The 13,090-nt window shown below is 37.9% G+C and overlaps 1 protein-coding gene across 3 annotated transcripts; it reads left to right on the top strand.

Annotated features, from left to right (window-relative positions):
• The first annotated feature begins 436 nt into the window (after window positions 1-436).
• On the top strand, window positions 437-7,634 carry LOC121601015 (aquaporin-like). 3 transcript variants are annotated; one of them, XM_041929802.1, is made up of 4 exons: window positions 437-509; window positions 4,861-5,118; window positions 6,834-7,127; window positions 7,193-7,634. In XM_041929802.1, exons 2-4 carry the CDS (start codon window positions 4,870-4,872, stop codon window positions 7,406-7,408), a joined length of 759 nt encoding a protein of 252 aa, XP_041785736.1. In that variant the 5' UTR covers window positions 437-509; window positions 4,861-4,869; the 3' UTR covers window positions 7,409-7,634. The 3 variants fall into 3 exon arrangements, with proteins under 3 accessions (XP_041785736.1, XP_041785735.1, XP_041785734.1); XM_041929801.1 differs by lacking the exon at window positions 437-509 and adding an exon at window positions 624-683; XM_041929800.1 differs by lacking the exon at window positions 437-509 and adding an exon at window positions 696-804.
• The last annotated feature ends 5,456 nt before the right edge of the window (window positions 7,635-13,090 follow it).

Raw genomic sequence — 13,090 nt, forward strand, 5'->3', positions numbered from 1 at the left:
ATAAGGAACATATGATTCAATAAGAAAAGGATACAAAATATTTCAATTTGATACTTTCAAAAAATATCAACTATCAATGCTGTTTAGCCAAACTTAAAAGACGTTATACTAATTACAAAAATCAATTTATTTGGTGTTATGTTTTGTGCGGTTCACAAACGTTCAACATAAACGAATGCAACTGGTACGTAATGACTAAATGATTTCGACAAAAACAACAACAAAAACAAAAACAAAGAAACACAAAAACATGATCAGTACGCTTAAGTTCAACGAGCTAGACATTCTAAAAATATTCCAGCATCGTTCGCATCTTCTACCTCATTCCAACCTTCATCCAAAACAATCCTATATGCCCCTCACATGGTCGCTCACACACGTAATTCTCCGCATCGAGGTCGCGCATCTATGTCAGCGGTGCGCTAGCCTTGCAACCCAGTTACACTCCTTGTTCTGAAACTAAAAGGTGGAAAACTATCTGCTCTTAGAAAGACTCTTAGGATCGCGTAGTAAGTAGTACCTTGCCTTCCATGCCATGCTCGTCATGCAATGGCGCTGAACACACCCGGTAGAAATGAAGTGGTACCAACACTTATCAGCGAACCGTTTGAGGTTTTCGGTGGGATCGTGTGACGACAGCTATCAGTTTACTCGTAGCGTCCAACACGTTTACAGTCTCAACCGTAAGTCATCGGAACACATCGACGGCTCCTAGTTGCATCACTTCTAATCTCAGAGCATCCAGTTTTTTTTTTTGCGAAGTTCTATCTTTACTGGGAGGCATTTCCTTTTGTTCCTTAAACGGTGAGTTTTGTAACGTCAGTTTATTTTGAAATCCAACAAACACATCAAGTGTATCAAGTTTTTTTTCAACTCAAATTATGTGTTATACTACGCAAAGATAAATACATATATAAATTATAATCTTGAGATATAGTAGATTATCTCAATTAAGAAGAATTAAAACACGTTCAGGTCTATCATATTAATGATCCTGCATTACTTTATTACCGTTGGTAATTACATTACATTGATTTCATACAACGTTAGCATCGATATGTACGAGTAAACGAATTTATACAATTACAATTCGATCAGTTTACGGATGCGCGCGTGATTATTGCTACCAGTGTGCCAGCTATTTACACTTTCACATAGCCACAATGTTTGCTTGTTGATGACCCCAGGGTAAAAAGGCCATGCGATAGTGAACCAATGCCAGCAAAGGCGCGAGAACGTTAGTTCGTTTGAGATTGGTGTATTTAAAAACACACTCAACCCCTCCTAAACGTATAACCGTTTAGGCACTACGTTTCTTATTTCCGGTATTAAATGAAATTCAAACACCGACATCGAACCATCAAGAAAAACGTGCATTAATACCAAAAACTCGCGTAAAAATGTGTCTTCCTTTCTCCTGTTCAATCGGAAAATGCCGGCATGAATACAGGCAAATAACATGTTCTCAATTAATTATGTTTTAACTAATTGAAATTTAAAGCTGATTAAATCTATGCTAAGATTTTTTGTTTAAATCATTTTGCAACAAGACATTATGCAATGTTTGACATATTTGAGTTATTTTTAAATAAAATAACACCAATCATTAAAAAAACGCTAAGTTGTTCTTTACTGTATGATTTTGATTCTTTACAAAGTCATAAACAATTGCTACATTGTTGTATCGTGTTTATTCATATCTGACTCTAGCTCTCTTAATCAATACCGAACTATCCGGTTCTAGCTTCAATAAACGTGGCAGCATTCTCTCCACTTCTAACATCCACATTCTCAGAATGTATTAAACATCTGTAAAATATGTTCTTCTCTTAATCATAAAGGTAAAGGATCCGGCTCCGTTTGTTGTCCAGCGTGTTTTTTTTATTGCACGATAAAAAACAACAGCGACTACACTACATTGTCAGGTATCGCTATCCCAGGTTACTCTTAAATAAAAACTCAAACTTTTCGGGACTAGCCGTCATAAGAAACATCAGAATGATATTGCTGATCAAACCATCGAATCTATCCTTGAAGGTCGTGTAACACATAAGCTGAGGACAGTAGGCCCTATACAACCCTAGCAAAATCAATCAAGCAAGCAAAAACGTACCATACGGATGTTCTACTTAGTTCAATTATTCAACCCGCAACTAAGCAATGCTCACACTGATGGGTACGTTCAAAGACCATTCATTTAATCAGGATTGTTGTTGTTCTATTTATCAAGTTCTGATAACAAAACTGATAACACATTGGACCATGATTTGATTTTTCCTGTTTTAAACTTCGATAAAACATAATCAACAAATCCCATGCTCGAGAAACCTTATCGTGAAGCCCTTAACCACTTGAGCATGTTTTACCCTCCGCTGACGTAACAATATAAACCACATCAGACCGGAATGAAATGAATAGATAAACAGGTAAAAAGACACATTACACGCAAACCATCGAAAGGCCTGCTCCATCTAAAGGCCTTATAAAGGGAAGCTTACGGTAAGGTAAATTTCAACTACTTCTACTAGAGATACAGTGCTACCTTGAAACCATGTGATTGTCATTAACATCCATGTTTAACTAGCGTTTATCTTAATAAACACTGTCTCCTTGACTGCTGTAGCTTCTAGATGCATATGCTAAAATTAATTTGTACGCATATTCTACAGCAAACCCAAGTAGAAAAATGTTTTATCACTTATTGAAGATAAAACTTCTATAAGTAATTAGTTTAAATTTTTTAAACATATTTCACATTTATTTAAAAGGAGGCTCACATAAGCATATTCATATTCTTTTATTGGTCAATTAAACAACATCTATGACTGTAGCGAAAATTACTACTCAATCTGATATAGCTTATCTGATAAATTTATATCATAGATTGTCAAGTGCTATTAGTGTCACGTCATATAACGCAATATTGATATTAACACTAGGTTTACGGAACCCATCAATTTAACGGAATTTAAACTTTGATGTGAAATACAGGCGGTCCCCGAGATACACGGTACCTCTTATACGCGGATTCGGAGATACGCGGTTCTCTAAATTTGACAATTCTTTGAGCAAATTGTACTGATTTGACACATCAATAAATTGCCAAATAATTTCCGTTTTGATCGAATATTAAAAACAATTTCAAATGGTTTAAAACTGTTATATTCAGTCAGAACCATATCAAATAATTCATAAAGTGACTAAAACCGCCCCCTACTTGCACTTGCATTACACGTAAATTAGTGATATTTTAGCTGGAAATCGACGAGATTCGACTTACGCGGAAATTCGAGTTACGCGGTATTTTGCGGCCGTTTTCGGTCCCCATTAACCGTGTATCTCGGGGACTGCCTGTACTTAAAATACCTTTTAACATTTCGTAAATTTATCATAACATACTATGAGTTTGTAGCATAAATTTTATTTTCATAACTTTCATAAATTTTCAGATACATATGTGGTAAACCTATCTCTACAGAACCTGTCAAATTGAAATATGACCTGTCAAATTAAAAGTAAATGTAGGGATGAAAGTGAACTATATACCACTTAAGGCCTTATTAGACGGAGGAAAATACTGTCATTCGATATTGGAATCTATCCTTCAAACAGGGTTTGAGCGATAGATGCCAGTCGGAAAATCGGAATTCGGCATGCTCAAATCCGATTTCCCCTAGAATGGATTTTTGCTGTCAATGACGATAGAGCGTATTGAATTTCTTTATAATGATGAATAAAAACAACAAAAATGGGAAATAGCGAATGATTTTTTCCGATAAAGCCAATAAAATCAATGAATTAAATAATAAATGTGAAAGGTGACAGAACAAGTCTAAGTTTGACAGATAAATGCCAATCGAGAAATGACAGTATTTTCCTCCGTCTAATAAGGCCTTTATTATCATTAATAAAATCCTGATAAATGATTTAAATAAAGTGGCCTCAAACGGAATTGCTGAACAACTTACTCCTCGTGTTTTTCGAAACTCCCGCGGACATCGGTCAAAATGTTGCATCGAAAACATTCATGTGTTCGGTGAAACAATAACGACTATAGCATTGTGCATAATTTTTTATGGAAACCAAAACATGTTAAACGATTCATAATTTTAATTAAATAGTTTTTTTTCATGAACCAATCTATTAACCAATCTAACACTAATCAATCTAACTACATATTTTTATTCACATGTCAAATTGACGGGTGTCCGTAAAGATACGTATATAAGAGACGCCCCTAAACCTAGTGTTAAATAATTTTAATAAGTCATTTAAGTTGAGTCTTATAGAATCTTTGTTCCATAGGATACATTTGTCACTGTCACAGCTCATTAAAGTGTTATTTATGGTACATATTCACACATATTACCGTTTCAATCTATGTAAATGTGACCTTCTTCTTACTCTTCCTCTTTGGCAAAATAACCGTTGCTGGACAGGGCCTGCATGTAACATTGTGCTTAACAGCCCGTGACTTGTTGATTACTTATAGCAGGATAATCAGTCCTACATATGTAAGACACGGTCCATACGAGGTTTGAACCCGAGACGGACCTGTTGTAAAGTCATACGAGATGTCGACTAGATGACGGGCCGGGCTAAAAGTAATCTAATTGAATTAGTTATTGAATTATAATACAGTGAAACCTTTCATCAAGAGTACCCTTCATCGCATTAAGAGCAACATATATATATATATATATATATATATATATATATATATATATATATATATATATATATATATATATATATATATATATATATATATATATATATATATTAATTTTTTGTTTTGTTTTATTATTTATTTATGAATTTCTAAACATTTCTCCTTATTTTCTACAAAAAATATTACAGACAAGCACGATGAAAAAATCTACGCTTGATAACATTTCTGTTTTTCTTGCCGAGCTGATTGGCACAGGACTGTTGGTGATGTTAGGATGCATGGGATGTGTGTCCGGACTTGGTCATACACCTTCCCACTTTGAACTGTGCATTAACTTTGGATTAATAGTGATGATCATCGTACAAATATTTGGATGTGTATCTGGATCTCACCTTAACCCTGCCGTTACGGCAGCTGCATGGGTTTACGAGTTGGTTTCAACCAAGGTAGGAGCATTGTTCTTGATATTTTTTCACGTTTTACACCGTTTTCGAGCCAGAATAAACAATGATAATCTTCTATTGAACATTTTTCTACTATGAACATTTGACGTCTAACTGAAATACTGATGCCTTTATGAATATTATTCAATCGCAACCAAGGTGGATCAAAAATATCAGATGGTGGATTAGAGCCTTTGGGGGGTCGCCTTAGTTGAGGGACTTTACGTCTTTGTTATTATGTGCATTTTTGTGTGTCTATTGATTTTATCGAAAAAATGAGATTTACAAACAAAAGATTTGATGATTTTTTTAAGGACGAAATTTAAAATCATGAGAGTAATAGTTCTAATCTCACGTAAAATGTCCATGCTGCTCGTAGATAATGAGGAATTACTGTGGAAATTGAAAAAAATAATGATTTCTTAGTTTTTATCATCAAAAATGTCGAAAACACAATGAATTATTGAAAAAATTCACGGAATAACACGAAATAACACAATTTAATCTTTATTTTAATGTGAAATAAGAACTCGCAAAGTCCAAAATATATGTTTAAAGAAAATTTAATCGAAAAAATGGGCTAAATTAATTATATGAACAAATTTAATAAATGTAAACAAACTTTGAATCCTGGGGACCTTACGTCAAGTGACGAATTGTCAAAATGCACTAGAGTCCACCACCAGATATTTTTAAATCCACCTGATGATCATTGTGCAAAAAAAAATTTTTTTGAACTTCGTTTAATTTGATTTTGTACTAATTTAAATGTCAATTATGAGTCTTGATGGTATCGGGATAAATAATTGACAAATAAATTCAAACTATTTTTGCAAATGAAGTCACATACAAATGTCTAAACTCTATACAGAAAATGGGTAAAGTTAGAGGTATCACTTGTTTACTTAGGTTTGAACAAAATTCAGAAAAGCATAAGTTTTTCAGTTAAACGTCAAATGTTTATATATAGTTGAACAATGTTCAAAAGTAGCTTAACATTGTTTCTTTGGGCTCGAAAATGGTGTAATTCATTCGTTGTATTCAATGGACATAAATTATTTTAAACTTAACTGACTTTTTTATCATCCCTGCTAATACACTTCTAATGTTGCCTCATTTACCCTCAAAGTTACATTAGAACGTCGATTATCCTGGCAGCTCGGGACCGGACGGTAGCCGGTTAATTGATTTGCACGGACAATTGGCCAAGAAATATCAAATTAATATAAAAAATATAAAATTCATTAGTTTCATGATTAATTCACATTGAATTAATCGATTAATCGTTAGTAGAATATTATGTTAATCAATAACTATAGGTTTAGCAACTGTTCATGAACAAAAATTATTCCGAAAATACCACAAGACACTACAAAGCTGCACAAAAAAATGGTTGCCTACTGGACTATCGCTGCAAATTTTCGCCGCATGTTTGAACAGCTGTCACATTTATGCGCACGTTTAAGCCGCCCGACGGTTAATCCGCCCCGGATAATCGACGTTCTACTGTATAATATTTTATTATTTAATAACAATATGCTACTATTGTACTCATAAAACTCGCTAGAATCATTGATTTTATTTTACATTGCGGTCACCGGGTCATCGCTTGCATATACACTACTACTGCTACTGTATCGACTGATGTCTACCTAACCAAATTTTAATATTTGTACATTTGCACATGGATTTCCGACTTATCTATTTCATGTATTCAGATGGCTCTAGCTTATGGTGCAGCACAATGTATCGGTGCTTTCATGGGCTACGGAATTCTCAAACTGCTGACGCCTGCATCTGTGTTTGACGTCGCTCTTGAAAAAGGAGCAGGATTCTGCGTAACACAGCCGAACAGTGCTGTCTCGAATATGCAGGCAGTTGGTATTGAATTTGTTGCAACAATGGTATTAATTTTGGTATGCTGTGGTGTTTGGGATCCTCGTAACGCAAAGCATCACGATTCGGTTGCCTTAAAGTTTGGCTTTACTGTTGGAGCCTTAGCTGTTGCGGCAGTAAGTATCATATTTTCCAAAACTTGCTAAATACATTATTCACTGTTTTTCGCTACCATTTGTAGGGACCGTACACCGGTGCGAGCATGAACCCAGCACGTTCGTTAGGACCAGTCCTATGGAATGGAGTATACAATGCACATTGGATCTATTGGGTTGGTCCGCTTGGCGCTGCTTTTCTGACCGCCTTTGCCTATAAGGCAGTTTTCCGGCGGGAGGTTCCTATTGAACAACACAACCACGAACTTGCAGCACTGAATACAGACAAGTCAAATGTTTAATAGCAACATAATCTCAGATCAAATCCTATGTACCACCAACGATCACCTTGCCCACAGCAAAAGTATCAGTGTGTATGTACTGCAATTACTCATTTAGCAGCCCATGTGCTGGCTGTACTCATCTTAAAACTAAATTGTGCAAGACGTATGCATTGTTTAATATTAGGATATGCTGTCAAAATAAATGCTGTTAAAATAAATAAATTTCAATAACGGGAAATACATACATATTTCATACGAAATAATTGTTAAGAAATTGTAAAATTAACAGTGCACCGTTCATGTGATATGATTGTATTTCTGAGGATTAAAACTTACCAATAAACATATTATAGTTTATTCATATATTGCAGAAAGTCCAAACAATAACCTAGCTCGGTTCATATTCCTATAGTAAAAACGCGCACGGTTCAAGCCCCGAATAGACCGTGCCTCCATATGTAGGACTGACTATCCTGCTATGGTAACTGTAGAGAGTAGCTGTGTAAAGGTTGCTGGTTGGAACAAGACTATATTTCTAGAATCTTACATTAATAATCATAGCCTACTATTTTACTCAAGGCTTGCTCTTCAACACTCCTCCTCAAGCCTCAGAGATACCCATTAACTCGCGACTAATCTCGAATTTAGTCCGTTGCAATGGTTTAGTAAGTCCATCTGCAATCTGGTCCTCCGTGCTAACATATTCTAGAGTGACAATCCCACGGCTGAGAGCATCTTTGATGAAATGGTGACGAATATCAATGTGTTTCGTTCGTGGATGATACCCACCATTCTTCGCGATCGCAATGCAGCTTTGATTGTCACAACGAATTTCAATCACTTCATCCGCATTCGCCAGTTTCGCAGAAAGTCCGCGCCACCATGAGGCTTCCTGTACCGCCGCCGATACAGACATGTATTCAGCCTCACACGTAGATAAGGCTACCGTCGGTTGCTTCTTGCACATCCATGAAATTGCTCCTCCTTGCGCCATAAAGATGTTGCCAGTGGTGGATTTTCGTTCATCTGGATCAGATCCCCAATCAGCATCACAGTAACCGATAATTTTCGAATCTACATTTTTTTTGTAAACCAATTTAAAATTAGAAGTCCCTCGAAGATAGCGCATAACATGCTTCACTCCGTTCCAGTGTTTTTGTCCTGGATTTTTGTTGAATCGACTCAGCATGTTCACCGCGTACAGAATGTCTGGTCGAGTACTTTGTGCCAAATACATCAAACACCCAACGGCTTCTTGATACGGCACATCTTTCATCGCAGCAGTTTCATTGTTACTCTTCGGACTTTCTTCCTTGGTCAGCTTCTCACTGTTGTTCATTGGAACTGCCACTGGTTTACATTTATCCATATTGAACCTCTTTAAAATAGATTCTATGTAGATTTCTTGATCCAACTTGATGGTTTCTTTTGTCCGTTGAATCCTTATACCTAGGCAGTGCTGAGCTGCTCCTAAATCCTTCATACGGAAACAACTACAAAGATGTTTCTTCAGCTGCTTTTTCCATGCCACATCGTTGCTAAAAATCATCATGTCGTCAACGTATATAGCAACGATAATGATCTTACCTCCTTCGCTACCTACATACACGCAAGGATCGTACTGAGTTGGTATCAGGCCGAACCGTTGTAATGCTGCATCCAGTTTGTTGTTCCAAACTCGGCTCGCCTGCTTCAAACCATAAATAGCTTTGTTAAGTTTACATACCAACGTTTTCCGCTGTCCATCAACGAAGCAAGGTGGTTGCTCCATGTAAATATCTTCATCAAGATCTCCTTGCAGAAATGCTGTTACTGCATCCATTTGATCTATCATCAGATCATGCTTGATAGCCAGGGCAAAAAGGTATCGCAGCGAACAATACCGTACCACGGGAGCGTACGTTTCATCATAATCTTCCCCCTTTCGCTGTGAGAATCCTTTGACGACCAAACGAGCCTTGTATCGAGTTAAATTTCCAGATGAATCGCATTTAGTCCGATACACCCATTTGCATTTTATGGCTTGTCTTCCTTTCGGGAGCGAAGTTAGCGTCCAGGTTTTGTTCTCCATCAGAGCGTTATACTCCTCCTGCATGGCAGTCCCCCATTCTTTGCTATCATCCCTAGCGAGTGCTTCTTGGTGTGAAACAGGATCAGCATATGTTCCACTGTACATACCAGACGCAACTGCTACAAAGCCATCGACATCGCTTCCGGAAAACCCAAGAAAATCACTCGAATCGTCTTCAGATTGTACCATCGTTTCTGTACTAGTGTTGTTTTCGTCATCTGTCGTACTTTCATCGAGTTCACCATCCGTTTCTGCATCATTTTCTTCCAACGTGCTGTCTGATCCAGCATCGGGTGCAAAATTGGGAACCGGGATTTGCACAGGTTGGATTGAAGTTGTTTCCTCGATGTCCAGTCTAACGAATGTTCTTCTTGGCTCTTGCATTGCTGTAACTGTCACGTTCGATGAACAACCTTCATCTAAAAAAATTACTTCGCGGCTAATGATCGTTTGCTTCTTTTTATGGTCGTACAGACGATATCCTTTCGTTTCTTCATCAAAGCCAGTCAGAACGCACTCATGAGATTTCGGATCCCATTTACGTCGCTTCTCCTTCGGAATCATTACCATTGCTTTCGTTCCAAACACACGCAGATGTGAAAGATCAGGTTTTCTTCCATTCCACGCTTCTTCAGGAGTTAAATTGTGTCCACGTGTAGGAGAACGATTGATAAGATAAACTGCTGTTGAAACCGCCTCCGCCCAAAAACCTTTGGTCATGTTTCCTTCGAACAGTAAACACCGCGCCATTTCCACAATAGTTCTGTTGGCACGTTCCGCCAGTCCATTTTGCTGTGGTGTGTATCCGTTCGAAGTTTCATGGCGGATGCCCTCTTTCTGCAAGAACGATGTTAGGGATTTGTTCATATATTCCTTACCGTTATCTGTACGTAGTGTTTTAAGCTTCCTTCCGCTTTGACGCTCCGCCATCGCGTGGAATCTCTTGAAGGCTTCGAAAACTTCTACTTCAGATTTCGTCTTAAGGAAATAAACGAATATACGCCTCGTCTTGTCATCGATGAACGTGATGTAGTATCGATGTCCACCAAGCGAGTGCGTTTCCATCGGTCCATTAATGTCCGAATGAACCAAATCCAAGACATTTTCAGCTCGAGAACCTTTCTTCGGAAACGGTAACTTCGAATGTTTGCCTAACGGGCAAACTCTGCAATCCGCACCGTCCATATTTTTCAATGTGATGCCAGTTGCCAAACCACCAGCAAGTTTCTTGAGATTCACAGCACCCAGATGCCCCATCCGTTTATGCCACAATTCGAAACTTTCTGCTGTGTTACACGACAGAGCCTCCTGCATGTTGTTCGCTACCTGTTCCACCTTGAACTGATTATTGTTGTGAATACCAGTAAGCACCAACTTGCCGCTAGGGTTATATACTTTGCAACCTTTGGTGTTGAATTGAACAGTATATCCCTTTTCTACCATCCTGCTAACCGAAAGTAAATTCGATGTTAAACCTGGAATCAGCTTTACATCGCTGATCGTTACAATCTCTTCCATGCATTTCGGTTGTATTATAGCAGTTCCACGAGCGACAATGTCCAGAGTTCCTCCGTTAGCAGCAACTACTTTACCTGTTGCGTTTTGCAGGTTGCTCAATAAATCCTTGTTGCTAGTCATGTGCGCATACGCTGCCGAATCCAAAATCCACTCGTTAGCTTCACTGTTTCCAAATGTCGATAGCACCGTACACAACGTTGTTCCTCCTTTTCGATCATCCTTGCAGAATTTCGCAATATGACCATACCGGCCACATTTCCTACATTGCGGACCTTTCGACGAAGAAGGCTTCTGTTTTGGCTTGAAAACTTCACGACGTTTGTTAGTAGCTAACGCTTGAACATTTTCGTTACGTAGCAACGGCCTCTCTTGAAGAAGTTTTGTCTTCACATAGTCGCCTGTGATTGCAACACCAGAATTCTCCATAGCCAAAATCATCGGTCGATACTCTTCCGGTAAACCAGCCAAAAGAATCATTCCTACCCACAAGTCGGGCAATTTGAAACCAATGGCATTTAGTTGGTTTGCCGTGGATATTACCTGATTCACGTATGAATTCATTGAGCCACATGTATCCAAATCAGACTTAATCAGCTTGTGAAGCAAGCCGATTTGCCTAGAAAGCCCTTTATCCTCAAACGCCATTTCCAATTTGTCCCAAGCAGATCGAGCCGATTCCGCGTCTTCAATATGGACATAAATTGTTGGGTCGAGTAAAAGGATGAGCTTCAATCTGGCTTGCAAATCTTTTTTTCGTCCACCGTTTCGAAAGTTCCATCCTCTTTTTTCACAGGTTTTACTACTTCCCAAAGTCCTTCGAGTTGTAGAAACGTTTTAGCAGCAAACTTCCAGGATGTCCAATTTTCCCGACCGAGCAGACGTTCAATGGAGGGAATACTTGTCGAACCGACGAAACTTGACGAGGAATTGCTTGAGCTAGGAAGCGCCATTTTCACTAAACTTTCTAGATTCAAGTCTTCGATATTCTGGATCTTTAATCAATTTTCGAGTCTGGGCCCATAACCTGTAGAGAGTAGCTGTGTAAAGGTTGCTGGTTGGAACAAGACTATATTTCTAGAATCTTACATTAATAATCATAGCCTACTATTTTACTCAAGGCTTGCTCTTCAACAGTAACAATAAGTCACTGAAAGCCAATGCTTACTTCATTAGTGGGTACAGGCAGGCCTTGACCGACAGCGGTTGTTGTGCCAAAGAAGAAGAAGAATGAACACAAACTCATGCCATCCTTTTCTATTCATCAGCCCTACTCTCTCACACGTATCGATGAACTTTTACACTTCTCTTTGTTCATTGTGCTATATTTGAAGGGTTTAAAAGTGAAAGATAACAACTCATGTTCATGAAGTAGTTGTGGTCAAATGTTATTGGTGTAGTGTTTGTACCATAGTCGACCTAAGTTCAATTCCATTTTTATTGTTTTCATTAATGATTTAAAGTTTTCTTTTATTTTAAAACATCCAGCTCCAATAAGTTCAGACCCTTTTACTCATTGTTAGAAATCCCAAATAGCCAAAATTGCTTAAGCAGCCAATTTTGGCATGCTAAAGATCGCTGCTTGAATTCGCCTTTTGCAGTAGATAAACAGCATCCAAGTTCCAGGTGGGTCTTTCAAACAGCGCTTAAGCAGCTTCCTTATACCAGGGTACCGGGGACTATTTTTCTTTGTGTTTTATTTTCAAGCAAGTGTCATCTATGAAATAAACAACATGATTTGTTTTGTTTGTGTACATGTGTATATTTTTAAATCCTTAATACTCATGAATTATACAAAATGTCACACAATTTACTGTACAATCACAATCACTTCACTCAATATTCCTCCTTCAATTCACTTAACTAGCTTGGCCAGCAGCAACGAGATGATTGACGGCGTCAGCTTTGACAATTTGACAAGAGCCACCTTGTACCGATGTCATGCATTAAAAAGCTATAAAGTTCCACCAAGTTCGGTACGCTTTCTTAACAAGCCTTCAAGTTCCACCATTAACCCTACAGATAGTGCTAATCAGCCGCAAAGTTCCAAAAAGTACCATGTGCCTGTTAAAAAGCTCCATAGTTCCGCAAAGTACCGTCTATCTCTTAATGAG

Source organism: Anopheles merus, unplaced genomic scaffold, assembly GCF_017562075.2.
Source record: "Anopheles merus strain MAF unplaced genomic scaffold, AmerM5.1 LNR4000017, whole genome shotgun sequence".
Taxonomy (NCBI): domain Eukaryota; kingdom Metazoa; phylum Arthropoda; class Insecta; order Diptera; family Culicidae; genus Anopheles; species Anopheles merus.